This window comes from Anomaloglossus baeobatrachus, chromosome 3, assembly GCF_048569485.1.
Source record: "Anomaloglossus baeobatrachus isolate aAnoBae1 chromosome 3, aAnoBae1.hap1, whole genome shotgun sequence".
Taxonomy (NCBI): Eukaryota; Metazoa; Chordata; class Amphibia; order Anura; family Aromobatidae; genus Anomaloglossus; species Anomaloglossus baeobatrachus.
In genome coordinates this window covers 332,186,114-332,200,393 of record NC_134355.1, presented here as the reverse complement: position 1 = coordinate 332,200,393, position 14,280 = coordinate 332,186,114, and the positions used below count along the sequence as shown (strand labels likewise).

Below are 14,280 nucleotides of genomic sequence, written 5' to 3'. Positions count from 1 at the left end.
TACATCCTATGTGTTTTATAGGGGTTGGGCCTTCCACAACTCTGCCAGGTAAGTGTTACCCCTTATACAGCTCACATTATAATTTGGTAAAACCCTATTGCGCTCTCTATTCTTACAGCAGTTTCAATATAGCAGGGCTTTTTATCATTACATGTCTTGCAGGAGAAAGCATGTTCTTATTTCTCCTACATGACAGGTCCTGCTTAAGGTTGGGCAATGTTGTGCAGGGTGAAAAGTAACAGCCCCCAGAGAAAAATCTCTGGTAACACCCAGTTTGGCTTCTCATAATTTATAACCTCAATTTTACAAGCTAATATCTCTACAACGGAGAAGACGGATCGAGGGATTAGAAAAAAAAAATACATTTTACATAACTCTACAGCCACTATTCCATGATGTGGCCAGTTTAACATGCTAAAGCTGATAAAAGGTCCTCATTAACACTGAGATTAACACTGGTTTAGACCAAGCAATGTAAGGCCTCATTCACACTTCAGTATTTTTGCATCAGTGTTTGTATGCCAAAGCCAAAAGACACTCCTGGTTTTGGCATGCAAATACTGAGGAAATACTGATGAAAAATACTATTGTGTGAATGAGACCTTTCTTCTTCTGCAGCTCTGAGCACAAGGCAGTTTTCATGTTCCTTCCCTCACACGGCGCTGTGTGCAGGCTAGGACAGGCCATGGAACAGCTTGAATTTGGCACTCATACAAAAAAAAAAAAATAAAATTGTACTTGGTAATAATTAAAAGAAAAATTAGCATATATAATTGTTTTATTATACAAGTAGGAAAACTATTTTGCATTAAAGCACAACCGTCGTTTTAATTTTTGTTTCATAATCAGTAGTGCACATAAGCAACTTTGTAATATATCTTATCAGGCAATGTGCTTCTTTCTCCTCCTGGACTGATCTTTAACTCTTCAAAATTCTTATTTCCCGGGTAATATCTGTCTTCAGTGCATGCAGATTTTTATATTTCCGAGTTAGGAGATGGCAGTTTCTACTTACAAGATTCTATTAGCAGGTCCCATAGCAGATAGCACAGTGGCCAAGGACTGCGAGGGGTTAATGTACTGGAAAATGTTGTAAAATGACCGCGTTTATTAAATATGGTGCTTGTACAGGTGCTGTGATTGGTTTGGGGGTACAAGGGAGGGGTATAAAGGAGTATAAAAGTTTGTGGGATACAGGTTCTTTCCCTCTTACTCCTGGATCGTGGATTAACACCCTCCCTCCCCCTTTGTTTGTCAGTATTTCGGTCCATACTCTGTTTCCGAGGTATGTTGTCGTCACAGCTAGCAGGTTGTTTGGGCCCTGAAAAGAGTCACATTCTCGTTGCCTTGTGCAGTGACCAGGCATGGGGAAAGAAGATGTGGTTGGTGGTCGTCAGGGCCCAATAAGGCGATCTAAAAGGTTTATAAATATCAGTTAATTAATAAAGCTGTGGCCATTTGCCTACCCAACATTCGGTCTGTGGTGTGAGTTATTTTTAGGTATTGGTAAGAGTAAAGGTCATGGGTTTTGGTATAAGGTATTTCAGATTGGAAGCAGTCTGTAAAAGGGAGAGGCAGGAAGGACGGTGGAGCTAGAGGCAGAACTCCTCGCTCACCCGCTCTCCTCCAATCTTAAAAAAAACAAAAGAAAACAAAAAAACAAAAAAAAAACCAGCTACCATCTGCTATCTTAGTAATATAAATACCTTTATTCACTGAACACAGATAATACCCGGGAAATGAGATTTTTGGGAATGAAACATCAGTCCAGGAGGAGAAATATGCAGATTTCTCTTAAAATATATTACAAAGTTGCTTATTTTCATGTGTACTATTGATTTATTAAATTAAAATGACGGGTATGCTTTAAGTTTTTACTTTGTTGTCCATAACTGGCAGAGGAACTGCCTGAAACCCTGGTGATGGTTTTTCATTTCCTCAATTGTATGTTCTTCATAATGAAGTATATTTGTTATTACTGGCATAGCCCACAGTGTGCCAGTATGTTACAACTGTATTATGTGCATAATGTGCAAGCGTAGAAGGCTTGAGAAATACATTGCTCACCCTGAATGCCATGTCGCTGACAAATATATTCCAGTGTGTATTTGGATGGATGGTTTCACACATAAGATTGAAAAACCTTTTGGCAAACAGGCTTTGGGAATACCCTAGCTCAGGGGTCAGGAACCTTTTTGGCTAAGAGAGCCGTAAACGCCACATATTTTGAAATATAATTCCGCGAGAGCCGTACAATATGTTTAAAGGGCCATTGACAGATCAATCGCTCCAATGTTCACTTAGTACAGCAAGGAATGCTCCTCCCTGCTGTATAAAGCCACAACTGGACTGAAACAATGGTAATTAGCAGTAAAAAAATCAAATAAATAACTTACATTGTGAACTTGCGATGCATGACATCAGTCCAGCAGTCTGGCTTCTTCTTTTTCCTGCGCATGACTGGAAGCTGGCATTCTTCCCACCTGATGTTGAGAGAATGCCAGCTTTGAGGCATTCGCAGAAGAAAGAAGCTGGAATATTGGACATGTCACACAACGCATTGTCAGTTATGTCAATTATCTATTTTATTATTTTACAGCGAATTATTGTTTAGGTCCAGCGGTGGCTTAGTGCAGCAGAGAGGAACACTCCTTTGTGTACTAAGTGACCGCTGGAGCAATTGTATCTGTCAGTGGCCCAGACACCCTGCTTCCCATACATACAGCCTGCACCCCCCATATCACACACACACACTGCTCCCCATACAGCCTGCACCCCCCATATCCCACACACACACACTGCTTCCCATACAGCCTGCACCCCCCAGATCTCACACACTACACCCCCATATGTCACATACCCTGCTTCCCATACAGCCTGCACCCCCCCATATCACACACACACACTGCTCCCCATACAGCCTGCACCCCCCATATCACACACACACACTGCTCCCCATACAGCCTGCACCCCCCATATCACACACACACACTGCTCCCCATACAGCCTGCACCCCCCCATATCCCACACACTACACCCCCATATGTCGCATACCCTGCTCCCCATACAGCCTGCACCCCCATATCACACACACTACACCCCCATATCTCTCACACCCTGCTTCCCATACAGCCTGCACCCCCCATATCACACACACACACTGCTCCCCATACGGCCTGCACCCCCCATATCCCACACACACACACACTGCTTCCCATACAGCCTGCACCGCCCATATCACACACACACACACTGCTCCCCATACAGCCTGCACCCCCCATGTCACACACACACACTGCTCCCCATACAGCCTGCACCCCCCATATCCCACACACTACACCCCCATATGTCGCATACCCTGCTCCCCATACAGCCTGCACCCCCATATCACACACACTACACCCCCATATCTCACACACCCTGCTTCCCATACAGCCTACACCCCCATATCTCTCACACCCTGCTTTCCATACAGCCTGCACCCCCCATATCACACACACACACACACACACACACTGCTCCCCATACGGCCTGCACCCCCCATATCCCACACACACACACACACACTGCTTCCCATACAGCCTGCACCCCCCAGATCTCACACACTACACCCCCATATGTCACATACCCTGCTTCCCATACAGCCTGCACCCCCCATATCACACACAATACACCCCCATATCTCACACACCCTGCTCACATATCTCACCCTGCCTGTACTCCAACTTACCCCTCTCAAACACTCTGCACCCCTTCACATGCTTCTGTCACAGTCTGCAGCCCTCATATGCCCCTCACCCTGCAGCCCCCCTCACCCTCATGTCCCCTCTTTTCTTATTACCTGTCATCATGTGTCCACATCTCCTTCAGGATTCAGTATCTTGCTTTCTCCCCGGCATCCTGTGTCTCCTCCCACACAGTCACATGGGCGTGACATCATCGCAGGTCCTGCAGGATGGAGATTCCGTCTGCTGTGCAGGTCAGGACTAGCACTCCTGCAGCTCAGACACGGCTGGTGGCCTCTCCAGGTCAGGGGCCCCTCTACTGACACTGGGCTCCCCTGACTCACAGTTCGGCCACTACACAGCAGCACTACACATAGACGCAGAGCGGCTGCCGGGCCCCTATGTGTACTAGTGCCGCTGTGTAGTGGCCGGCCTGTGAGTCAGGGGAGCCCAGTGTCAGTAGAGGGGCGGCTCACTTCTCGTTCCCCCGCTGATCCGGTCTCCTCGGCGCATCGTCCATTGCTGTCGCTCGCTGACCTCTCAGCAGGCGCGCAGTGATGACGTCACCGCGGTCCTCTGCAGAGCTGTCAGAAGAACGCCGACAGTCACAGCGGGGAGAATGATAAGAGAGAGAGCGCCGCTCACTCCCTCATCATTGCTCTCAATTGTATCGGCACCTGCGATGCCGATGCAATTGAAAGCTCGATCCTCGGCGGGGTCGGTGACAGCGCGGCCACCGGGCCCCCCTGAGTAGCGGTGCGCCACTCCTGCCACCGCGAGTGGGCCCCCCCGGCAGCTGACCGGGTTTGCCGGGTGCTGGCGCCGGCCCTGATCCTTCCCATAGACAGGTAGGAGCCCTGTCTGCGAGCCAGATACGGCCATCAAAAGAGCCATATCTGGCTCGCGAGCCATAGGTTCCCGACCCCTGCCCTAGCTTGTGCTTTTGTCCTGTCCTACGCATTACAGGGTTTTTTCTTAGATTCAATTGCCATTTTTTAAAATCCATTAAGAGAACAGAACCTCTTTTACTCACCTATTAGAATCCCCACTGCGCCAGCACATGTGCTCCTATGGTCCTCCACTGGTCTTACTTTAGATAACCTTAGGTAGGACGTGCCAAAAATATAGTATACGTGGTTTGAACAGGGCATGACAAAGGCAGAATCCAAAATCATTATTGAATTTTGATGCTATGCCTATTGCTTGGTGAGATGTACTTGCAAATAATCAGTCTCAATCATCATCCACAGGACACTTTAGGCACCAGTAGTATTTGTAGTTGCAATAAAAATGTTTTGCAAACCCAATTGCAAATTAGGTTAATTATCAAAATTTACAAACCCTGCTTTTTATTAATAAAAAAAAGTTTCTCCAAATTCAACACAATATTCAGTTTTAATGTAGTTCTGTTTAACATTTTCTTTCTTCTCTTTAAGGTGTTTTCCACCACTACTTGGACAACCTCTTCTCATTCCCCATGTGTGCTTCCCATAAAAATAAAACTACCCCTATACTTTCTTCCAGAGCTGGTGTGGTTTCAGCAGTGATGAAACTCACGTTTGAGGGGCCCCCGTGACATTGTTATGACACACAAGCGCTGCTACCAATCAGCGCCAGCTTTGGTTTCCCTGCCTTTGGACACAGTTAAGTAATTAATAAGAAGTTAGTGGCAGCCGCGATGCTTAAAATCCGAAGGAGGGGAGAGAGAAGCCGGCGGTGATTGGCCCACTGTTCACGAGTCATAGCAATGTCATGTGAGCCCTGGGATGTGAGTTTCGTCACCTCAAGAACCGCGCTGGCACTGGAGGCAAGTATAGACTTTTTTATTTTTATGGTGGCGAACATAAGAAATGAGAAGGGGTTGTCCAAGTAGTGGACAACTCCTTTAATTGTACTTAGGCAGACTTGGAGCTTATAAATTTGCATTTTCTGTTACATAATTATTCCTCTTAATACTTTTTGTTCATTTTCAACAGGAAGCACTTGAAAGTCCAGGACATTTTAGGGTATGTACTTTTTTGTCAAATTTTTATAATCCTATTTTGTATTAAAATGTGTGAACATTAATTGAAATTCTAACTTGATTAGAGTATAAATAGTTTCTCAATGTACTTATCTTCATTCATAAGTCAAGCATTTGTGTGTGTAACCCACCATTTTCCTACTCAAGGTGTGCGGGCCAGATCCGGCCCACCATATTATTTTATGTGGCCAACAAGGTCAAGGTACATAAGGATTTGAATTTAAATTTTGTGCTGGCGCCATTTCAGATGTGGATGGCGCTTGCGCAGATTGATCTCATGGTGGACTTAACTAAAATGGCACCGATGGCACTGAGCAATCTGCACATGCAAATCCCCAATAAATGAAGATCTGAATAGAAGAAAGCTCCAAACACCGATTAAAGAAAATATACAAAACTTAGTTTTTCCTTTTTTCTGTACTCATTAAAATGATACCAGAGTTGAAGAAATATCAAAATGCCCAATGTTTACATATATATATATATATATATATATATATATATATATATATATATATATATATATAAAAAAAAAAATTGTATTCAATATGCAAGATAAGTTATTATATAATATAGCAAGTTCATTGGTGGAACAACCTATCTATATATGTATCACATTATACAGATTAACAAAAGACCAGGATCACACAAAACATAAAGCATTATCACATATGCTCATGCTGCATTAAATTAACCTGTCACCAGAGGTGACTGTCACTATGGTTCAATTACCACAAAGGTAGGGATATAAGTCAAGGCTCTTGTTCGTATATAACCCATCCAGTATACCCAATTCAGATTTCAAAAGGACTCCATAGGAAATACATGGGGGCCACAGATATATTCACCTGAGTTATACAAGGCACCAGACACATGCAGCATATAAGAAGTGATCACCATGGTGAAACACCCTACATGTGTTTCGGCTTCCAAACTCCTTCGTCAGGGGGCGCGTCCAAAGACCGGAGGGGGAGGTTTAAATATTGCCTGTGTCCATTCACTATACACAGTACTATTAGTGACGTGTGCGTTGCTATGGCAACACCCCGACGCCAAGTCGGCCGCCGCGTAACTGATCTGATCACTAGACCGGTAAAGACACAGCTGACCGGCTGGACGATGGGAAACCATGGCAATCGCGCGTGCAAGTACATAGAAGCTGTCACGAACAGCTGGGGGGTAGGAAATGGAAGTTATAGCCCCCCTTTCCACCACCCAACAGACCGAGCACGTGACGCGCTCTCTAGCGCCCCTCTTATAGTCAGGCCAATTATGGAATTGCCCGATAATAAGCAAGGAGGCCGCTATTCTACTATGCCGATGATTGAAGGGTTCCCGGTGAGAGTAAGGTATATATTCCCCTAACCTCTGCGGACGGAATATATCTAAACCTCCCCCAGAGCTCACTGGTTGCCCCACAATGATCCTTGGCATAAACTCTCTGCCACCAATCGATTACGATAACTATTACGCCGAGCACACAGACGTGGAATTCAGGATCGAGATAACAGAACAGCTCAAGATTAAATTGAATATTTTAATCGGCCTAAGGCACACTAGAAGCTGCAATATATACAATATGGAATTTACAGAATATATATATATTTGTCAGAATACATTTACAGGTAAGTTATGGATAACAAGCAGGTATACAGCTGTATCAATTACCTTATTCCCTAGCGGACACAGGGGAGCGCTGTGTAGCCACTGTGTGGTTCCTGGATCTTCCCCCATGTGCCACACACGAGACCACCCGAAGAAAACCCAAGTGTCCGTACTGTGTATATCAAACTGGCTACAATCCATGTCCCCTCCTACCTAGTGACCTCACAGGGGAGTACTGCCCCACCTCTGTCATGGGTCTGAAACAATATCCCAAAGTGATTATTGGCCATAACGTTGCCTGGGAATGTTGTAGGCGGACGACAGTGCTTTCATATTTACAGTTATGATTTTATCTTCACAATGATAGGACACATGACTAGTCTGCTGGTACCCCACTGGCCAATATCAAGTTTGGGATACCTACAGAGGTCCCACACCTATATAAAATATGTGCTAGAATCGTCGGGATGTCTGGATGCGATATTTCTGCTTGACATGTTTATAGGAAGCACGGCTCATGAGATATTAAACATTTATTCATGGTGCCTGTCTCTCAGGTGTACAGGATGCCTCTATTTAGTTTACTTCTTCTGCAGTGTCACAGAGGGGGTCTTCCTTCCCTTTATTGTTCTAAAGGACTATCCAGCTCATCTAATTTCCATATCATAGGAGTTTGCCATGGGGTACACCACTGCTAATAGACAATTTCCTCAAGTTAATTAGCATACTGATTGAATCCTCCTTAGGCCTTACGTACCTTGACAAGATGGCGGCTATAGGAATATGGTTTAATAGCTCAGAATATATCCCTATTTCCTCACAGAAGCGCTATAATTATATGACGTATGCCCCGGGTCATCTGATCAGTGACGCAGCGGCCAACCTGGCGTCGGGGTGTTGCCATGGCAACGCACACATCACTAATAGTACTATGTAGTGATTGGACACAGGCAATATTTAAACCTCCCCCTCCGGTCTTTGGACACACCCCCTGACGACGGACTTTGGCAGCAGATACACGTGTAGGGTGTTGGACCGTGGTGATCACTTCTTATATTCACCTGAGTTATACAAGGCACCAGACACATGCAGCATATATCTGTGGCCCCTTTGTATTTCCTATGGATACTTTTTGAAATCTGAATTGGGTCTACTGGATGGGTTATTTACCAACATGAGCCTTGACTTATATCCCTACCTTTGTGGTAATTGGACCATAGTGACCTCTGGTGGCAGGTCAATGTAACGCAGTATGAGTATATCTGATAATGCTTTGGTTTGTGTGATCTTGGTCTTTTGTTAATCTGTATAACTTTATACATACTGTATATGTACGTTCCACCAATGAACTTGCTATATTATATATTAACTTAAATCAATTTTTTTTATTAAATATGCAATATATGTAAACATTTTGATCGTTTTTACTTCTTTTCCGTATTGAATGTTGTTCACGATTGCCCTAAAATTGTCCATACGTGCAGTCATATATGACGACAACTCTTACATCTTTGAATAAGATAGTCATATGAGTTGGTATAGCAGTGCATGTTTTTTCACTGCTATCTCCTACTTATATCATTTTAATGAGTATGACGAGCCAATATGACCCTGTCTGTACTTTACTTAGTAAAATCTGGCTGATAGGTTCTCTCTAAAAAGCAGTGCTGATGTATGCACCAAAACTCAAAATCCAAGATGGCTCCTGCCCCCTGTGCTAGTGCCACCCCCTCTACTACGTACTGGCTGCGTTTTATTTTGACATAGCCAGTGATAAACGGAGGGGCAGAGCCTGCAAAAGGCAGCTTAATAGAAGAGGCAGTGCCGACAGAAGAAGCGGGTGCCATCTTTGAAATAGAGGGGATGCTGTCAGCAGTCACGTGTCATAAGCACAGGGAGCAGGTTTCATCTTTGAACCTTTTAAATCAGCATGGAGGTAGCCAGTACTTCGCATACGGTCTTGTAAAAGGGAGCAGGTTTCATTTTTCATTTAGAGCAGGGGCAGCCAATGGTTAGCATAGGGAGCAATTTATCTTTGACTCGTGCGTTCCGGGACAGCTCCCTTGGCCCTATAACCCAGGGGCAGCCACCCCTCACAGCCCTGCAACCCAGAGGCAGCCACCCCTTACAGCCCTGCAATCCAGGGGCAGCCACCCCTTACAGCCCTGCAACCCAGGGGCAGCCACCCCTTACAGCCCTGCAACCCAGGGGCAGCCACCCCTTACAGCCCTGCAACCCAGGGGCAGCCACCCCTTACAACCCTGCAACCCAGGGGCAGCCACCCATTACAGCCCTGTAACCCAGGGGCAGCCACCCATTACAGCCCTGCAACCCAGGGGCAGCCACCCATTACAGCCCTGCAACCCAGGGGCAGCCACCCCTTACAGCCCTGCAACCCAGGGGCAGCCACCCCTTACAGCCCTGCAACCCAGGGGCAGCCACCCCTTACAGCTCTGCAATCCAGGGGCAGCCACCACTTACATGCTCATACCGTGTTGCATTGAGATCTGCATGAGCCCTTACAATTACAAGTGGCCCTTTTGAAGGCATAATGCTGATGTGGCCTTCTCTGTAAAATTAGTTTGACAACCTTGGTCTAGTATATGGATCCATTACAAGACCCCCTGAGTATTTGTGATGGGAAGTATATGTTTCTAAATCATAATGTGTATTTGTTATTTTTATGGTATTGGCTATACATGATGATACAGTGATTCAGTGTATATCAAATAGATATGACTATTCCTAGAAAATATTTCACTTTTGCACTGAAGACGTTTTCCCTGGTGTTTTGGGAATTTGGGGTAGGTACGTTGAGCTTCTTAAAACATCTTACTTGCCAAGTAGTTTTACAGTTTCTGCCTTACCGTAAATGTGACAGCATGGTGCTATAGACTTGTATACAGTGATGGGGGAAAATTAATTTTTAATTGTCATCAATGCAAAAAGTGAGATCTTGTGTACGTATTTAATGAGCTTATACATAAGTTAATAGTGTCTTCTGTTCAGGTTTTGGGTTTGGTATTTTTGTGGGCTGTGTCTTTAAGGGTCGCCAATTTTTTTTTATTTTTTAAATTCCCTTTAGATTGAGCTGTTTTCAGAATCTAATTTCAAAGGTGAAAGACAGTTATTGGAGGCGGATTCAAGTAATCTCGAGGAGTCCTTTCAAGTAATGTCATGCAAGGTTACATCTGGCAGGTAAGCAAGATGATTTTAGAACAGTTGCTCTAATTTGTAAGCAAACCAATTCTTTTAATTTTTTAAACAAAATTGCTGAAATTGAAGGACAATGATAATCAAAGTATTCAGTTTTCAATAAAATGGTGATGAAGATGGCCAATGATTTTTTTTATTTATTTTTGTAATTTGATATTTGTGAGGGTTCAAAGCATAAAGCCTATGTATGTGTACATATCAATTTCATATGCACAGGGTGTGCAAGGAATTGCAGTATCTGCAGTAAGATTCAGAAACCCCCAGACAATCAGTTGAAGCTCTTCTGTGATGGCTAATTGCCACATTATTCTGATTCACAGTCCAGTAGCCCGCCACGGTTGTGTGGAGCTTTGGCCGCACTGCCACTACTTCTTCATCTGACCGTTTTCTTAAGACCACAGTAGAACTGGAAGTCTTAGGCTTGTAGTCTCCTATTTTATGCACAAGTTTTAATTTAGATATATATAATATATAAGAATAACCGTGTGGGTAACGGGAAGATGATATCCTGTTACCCGCACTGCTGCTCATAGACAGGATACTACTGCACAAACAGAAAATATATTTGGTGTTTTTACCTGACAAAAGGTAGTTTGTCCACAAACTGTATTGTATGACTATTCACCTATAATAAAGAAAATTTCTCAAGATGAGCTACAGAGAACTTCTTCATTGGATTAGGCGCCAGCCAGGAGGTTCCTTTTTATTTTAAAACTCCATATTGTCATGTAGCGGCATTTGAGAAATCTTTTTCCATTCCTTAGCATTTGACCATGTGACAAACTTGTTATCTGTCAATGAAATTAGTGTTTCTGTATGTCTTGCTTCTAATTGCACTTAACAATTTCCAGATGGGCTGCATATGACCAGACTGAGTTCTCAGGAAGTGTTTGGATATTAGAAGAAGGAAGCTTCCCTAATTTATGTGCTATGGGATGTCCAAATGGAGCAGTTATTAGATCTGTGAAGACTATAAAATATGTAAGTACTTTATCATTAAATATAGCATGACTGTGAGCTTCATAAGGCAGTCAGCTGCTCTATCAATGGTTTTATCAGTGTCTCCTTGCTGGTTTTCTAAGCACTTTTTACTGATGGCTGTTGAATTGTTTTGCTTTTTCAAAGGAGTTTTCAGACCCCAGTCTAGTACTTTATGGAAGAAAGAACTACACAGGAAGAAGAGTGAACCTTGGCAAGGAAACAATTGATCTACGGGCAATGGGCTACTCCCCAGATATACAGTCTCTCGATATTATAGGAGGCATGTGAGTAATATCATTTTATCGTTTCCTGGTCTTGTTTCTCATATTGGTCACCTTTTTCTGAGGTGGTGCCTTTCCACGTTGAAGGAATCTCTGTTCAGCTATTTTCCGCCACAAGAAACTCTCCAACAGATAAAATGCACATTGCTAATCAAAAATCCTAACTCAAAGTGTTAGTGCTTATTACTGCTGTCATACTGTACGTCACATTGGAAAAACAAAACACAGGGGAGATTTTTAGAGGATAACATGGCCAAAGAGGGGCTGAAAGCAGGGTCATGGATTAGATGAATGATTTGAATGATAAGACTATATATAGAGTAAGTAATAAAATGGCCAGAAGAGCAAACACAATCCATATATATATATATTTTTTTTTTACTTCATAGAAAACTTAAGAAATTACAGATTAGAATACAAATGTGCTTTTTGTTATATCTTCATGATACATAGGTTAAAAATGACACCATGTTTTTTTTCTTTTTACAGTGTGTTTTTATAGATCAGGCAGAGAATAAATTATAGAATAATTCAATATGATATGATCTCACTCTAATGTTTATAAAAAAAAAAAGTGTCCATTACATCTTCTATCTACATTTTTGTCTTTGTGGAGTTTTTTTTTTCTAATAGAAAGAAAAGTTGTGTAGACTACATGTATTATTTCTCTATCCAAATAGCAAATACCAGACCGAAGAGATGTGAACTGATGTCATTTTAGGAAAAAGAAAACCAATTCAGTTGAATGGGCACTGTAATTGTATTTCCATTTTTACGCTCCACAAAAAGATTATTTATTTATTTTTTTTGAATCATGGTTTTGTGTATTTGCTACAAATTAAGAAACCTATGTAATTGCAATCTACATGTTGTGATATCATAATTTTCCTGTGGATTGCTTTATTGTCCTCAGAATCTGTATAGTCCATGCATGACAAAAGTAATAGGTTGTTGATGAGTAGTGTTGTTCTAATAACGTGTGATAGTTTTCGTGGAGGTCATGTATCTAAATTACAGATGGTGTATCTAAAGGAGTTGTTCCTTTCCAGAAATTTCTCATCCCCTGGGGCACCTTGTTATAAAAAATAAACTAGCTATGCTTTACTGTCACTGGGTCCACTGCTAATTCTACACCACTGCTTCCAGTATCTGGTTTTGGCTGCAGCATTGACCGACAGCGTGGCAGCCAAATAGTGAACTTTGCTGCTCTACCCAATCCTGCTCAGTGTCGTTGAGCTCACTGATTGACTGCTGCACTGTCGACATGACATCAGCACTGTAGCTGATACCAGACACCAGGAGTAGCATTAGGCTATGTGCGCACTTACCGGATTTTGCCGCGGATTTTTCGCGGATTTGCTGCATGTTTCGCTGCAGAAAATGTTCATAACATCTCTGCAGTGAATCACCAGCAAATCCTATGGAGAAAAAAAATCCTGTGCGCACTGGGCGGAATTTGACAGCTGCATGTTTTGCTGCAGGAATCCCGCAGCAAAAACAAGTGCATGTCACTTCTTTTCCGCACATCGCTGCGGGATTTCACTCCATTGACTCCAATGTTAATCATGAAATCCCGCAGGGAATAACGCAGGTAGCAAATTCTGTGCGGTTCACTGCGTTTTCCTGCGTTATTCCCTGCGGTATTTCGCGGTTTACCTCCGGTAATGTACATCGCCTGTCTGCGGTTTTGCAGGGAAGTGATGTCATTACAGGAAGAGGAAGCCGTGCAGAGTAAACACACACACAGATCACAGACACAGACATCACAGACATAGAACACATAGACACAGACACATAGAACACACATAGAAAGAAAACGGAAATATAGAAAACAAAGAACGTGGGCTCCGCTGCATATTTACCTTCCAGCCGAGGTAAGCACACAGCGGCGGCCCGGTATCCTCAGGCTGGGGAGGGAGAGGGGCAGGGTTAATGTCCCCCGCCTCACTCCCCCTCCGGCAGCCGAGAATATCAGCCGCAGCTGCCCCGGCACTGTCGCATACATTATGCGGCAGCACCGGGAGTGTCCTCGGCTCTTCCTGCCGCCGTGTAGCAGTGGCGGCAGGGTAATACAAGGGGTTAATGGTGGGGGATCACCGCCATTAACCCCAGGCTTGATCATGGCAGCGTCTATGTGACAGCTGAAATGATCAACCCGTAAGTAAAGTGAATAAAACACACAGAAAAATCCTTTATTTTAAATAAAACCAACAAGCCTTGTTAACCCTTTTATTAACCCCTCCCGCACCAAAGCTCCGGCGTAATCCACAGGTCCTGCGCTGCTTCCATCCAGCCGCGATGTGTCACAGACACAGCGCTGAATGAAAGCAGCAGACAGCAGAGGTAATTACCGGTCATTTCCCACGGCCGGTAATGTGAACTCACTGCCGACCGTGGGAAATGCAGCGATCTGTCCTCTATCTATCCCTCTGTCTGTCTATCTATCTAT

General features: G+C 43.7%; 1 protein-coding gene across 2 annotated transcripts in view; it reads left to right on the top strand.

Moving 5' to 3' along the window:
* The window catches only part of CRYBG1 (crystallin beta-gamma domain containing 1), a 448,368-nt gene that overhangs the window by 422,313 nt on the left and 11,775 nt on the right, over positions 1-14,280 (top strand). For both annotated transcript variants that reach the window (XM_075340074.1, XM_075340075.1), the window contains 4 exons: positions 5,702-5,731; positions 10,439-10,551; positions 11,421-11,550; positions 11,695-11,834. In XM_075340074.1, the coding sequence (XP_075196189.1) occupies positions 5,702-5,731; positions 10,439-10,551; positions 11,421-11,550; positions 11,695-11,834 (413 nt within the window). The remainder of the gene's footprint in view (positions 1-5,701; positions 5,732-10,438; positions 10,552-11,420; positions 11,551-11,694; positions 11,835-14,280) is intronic.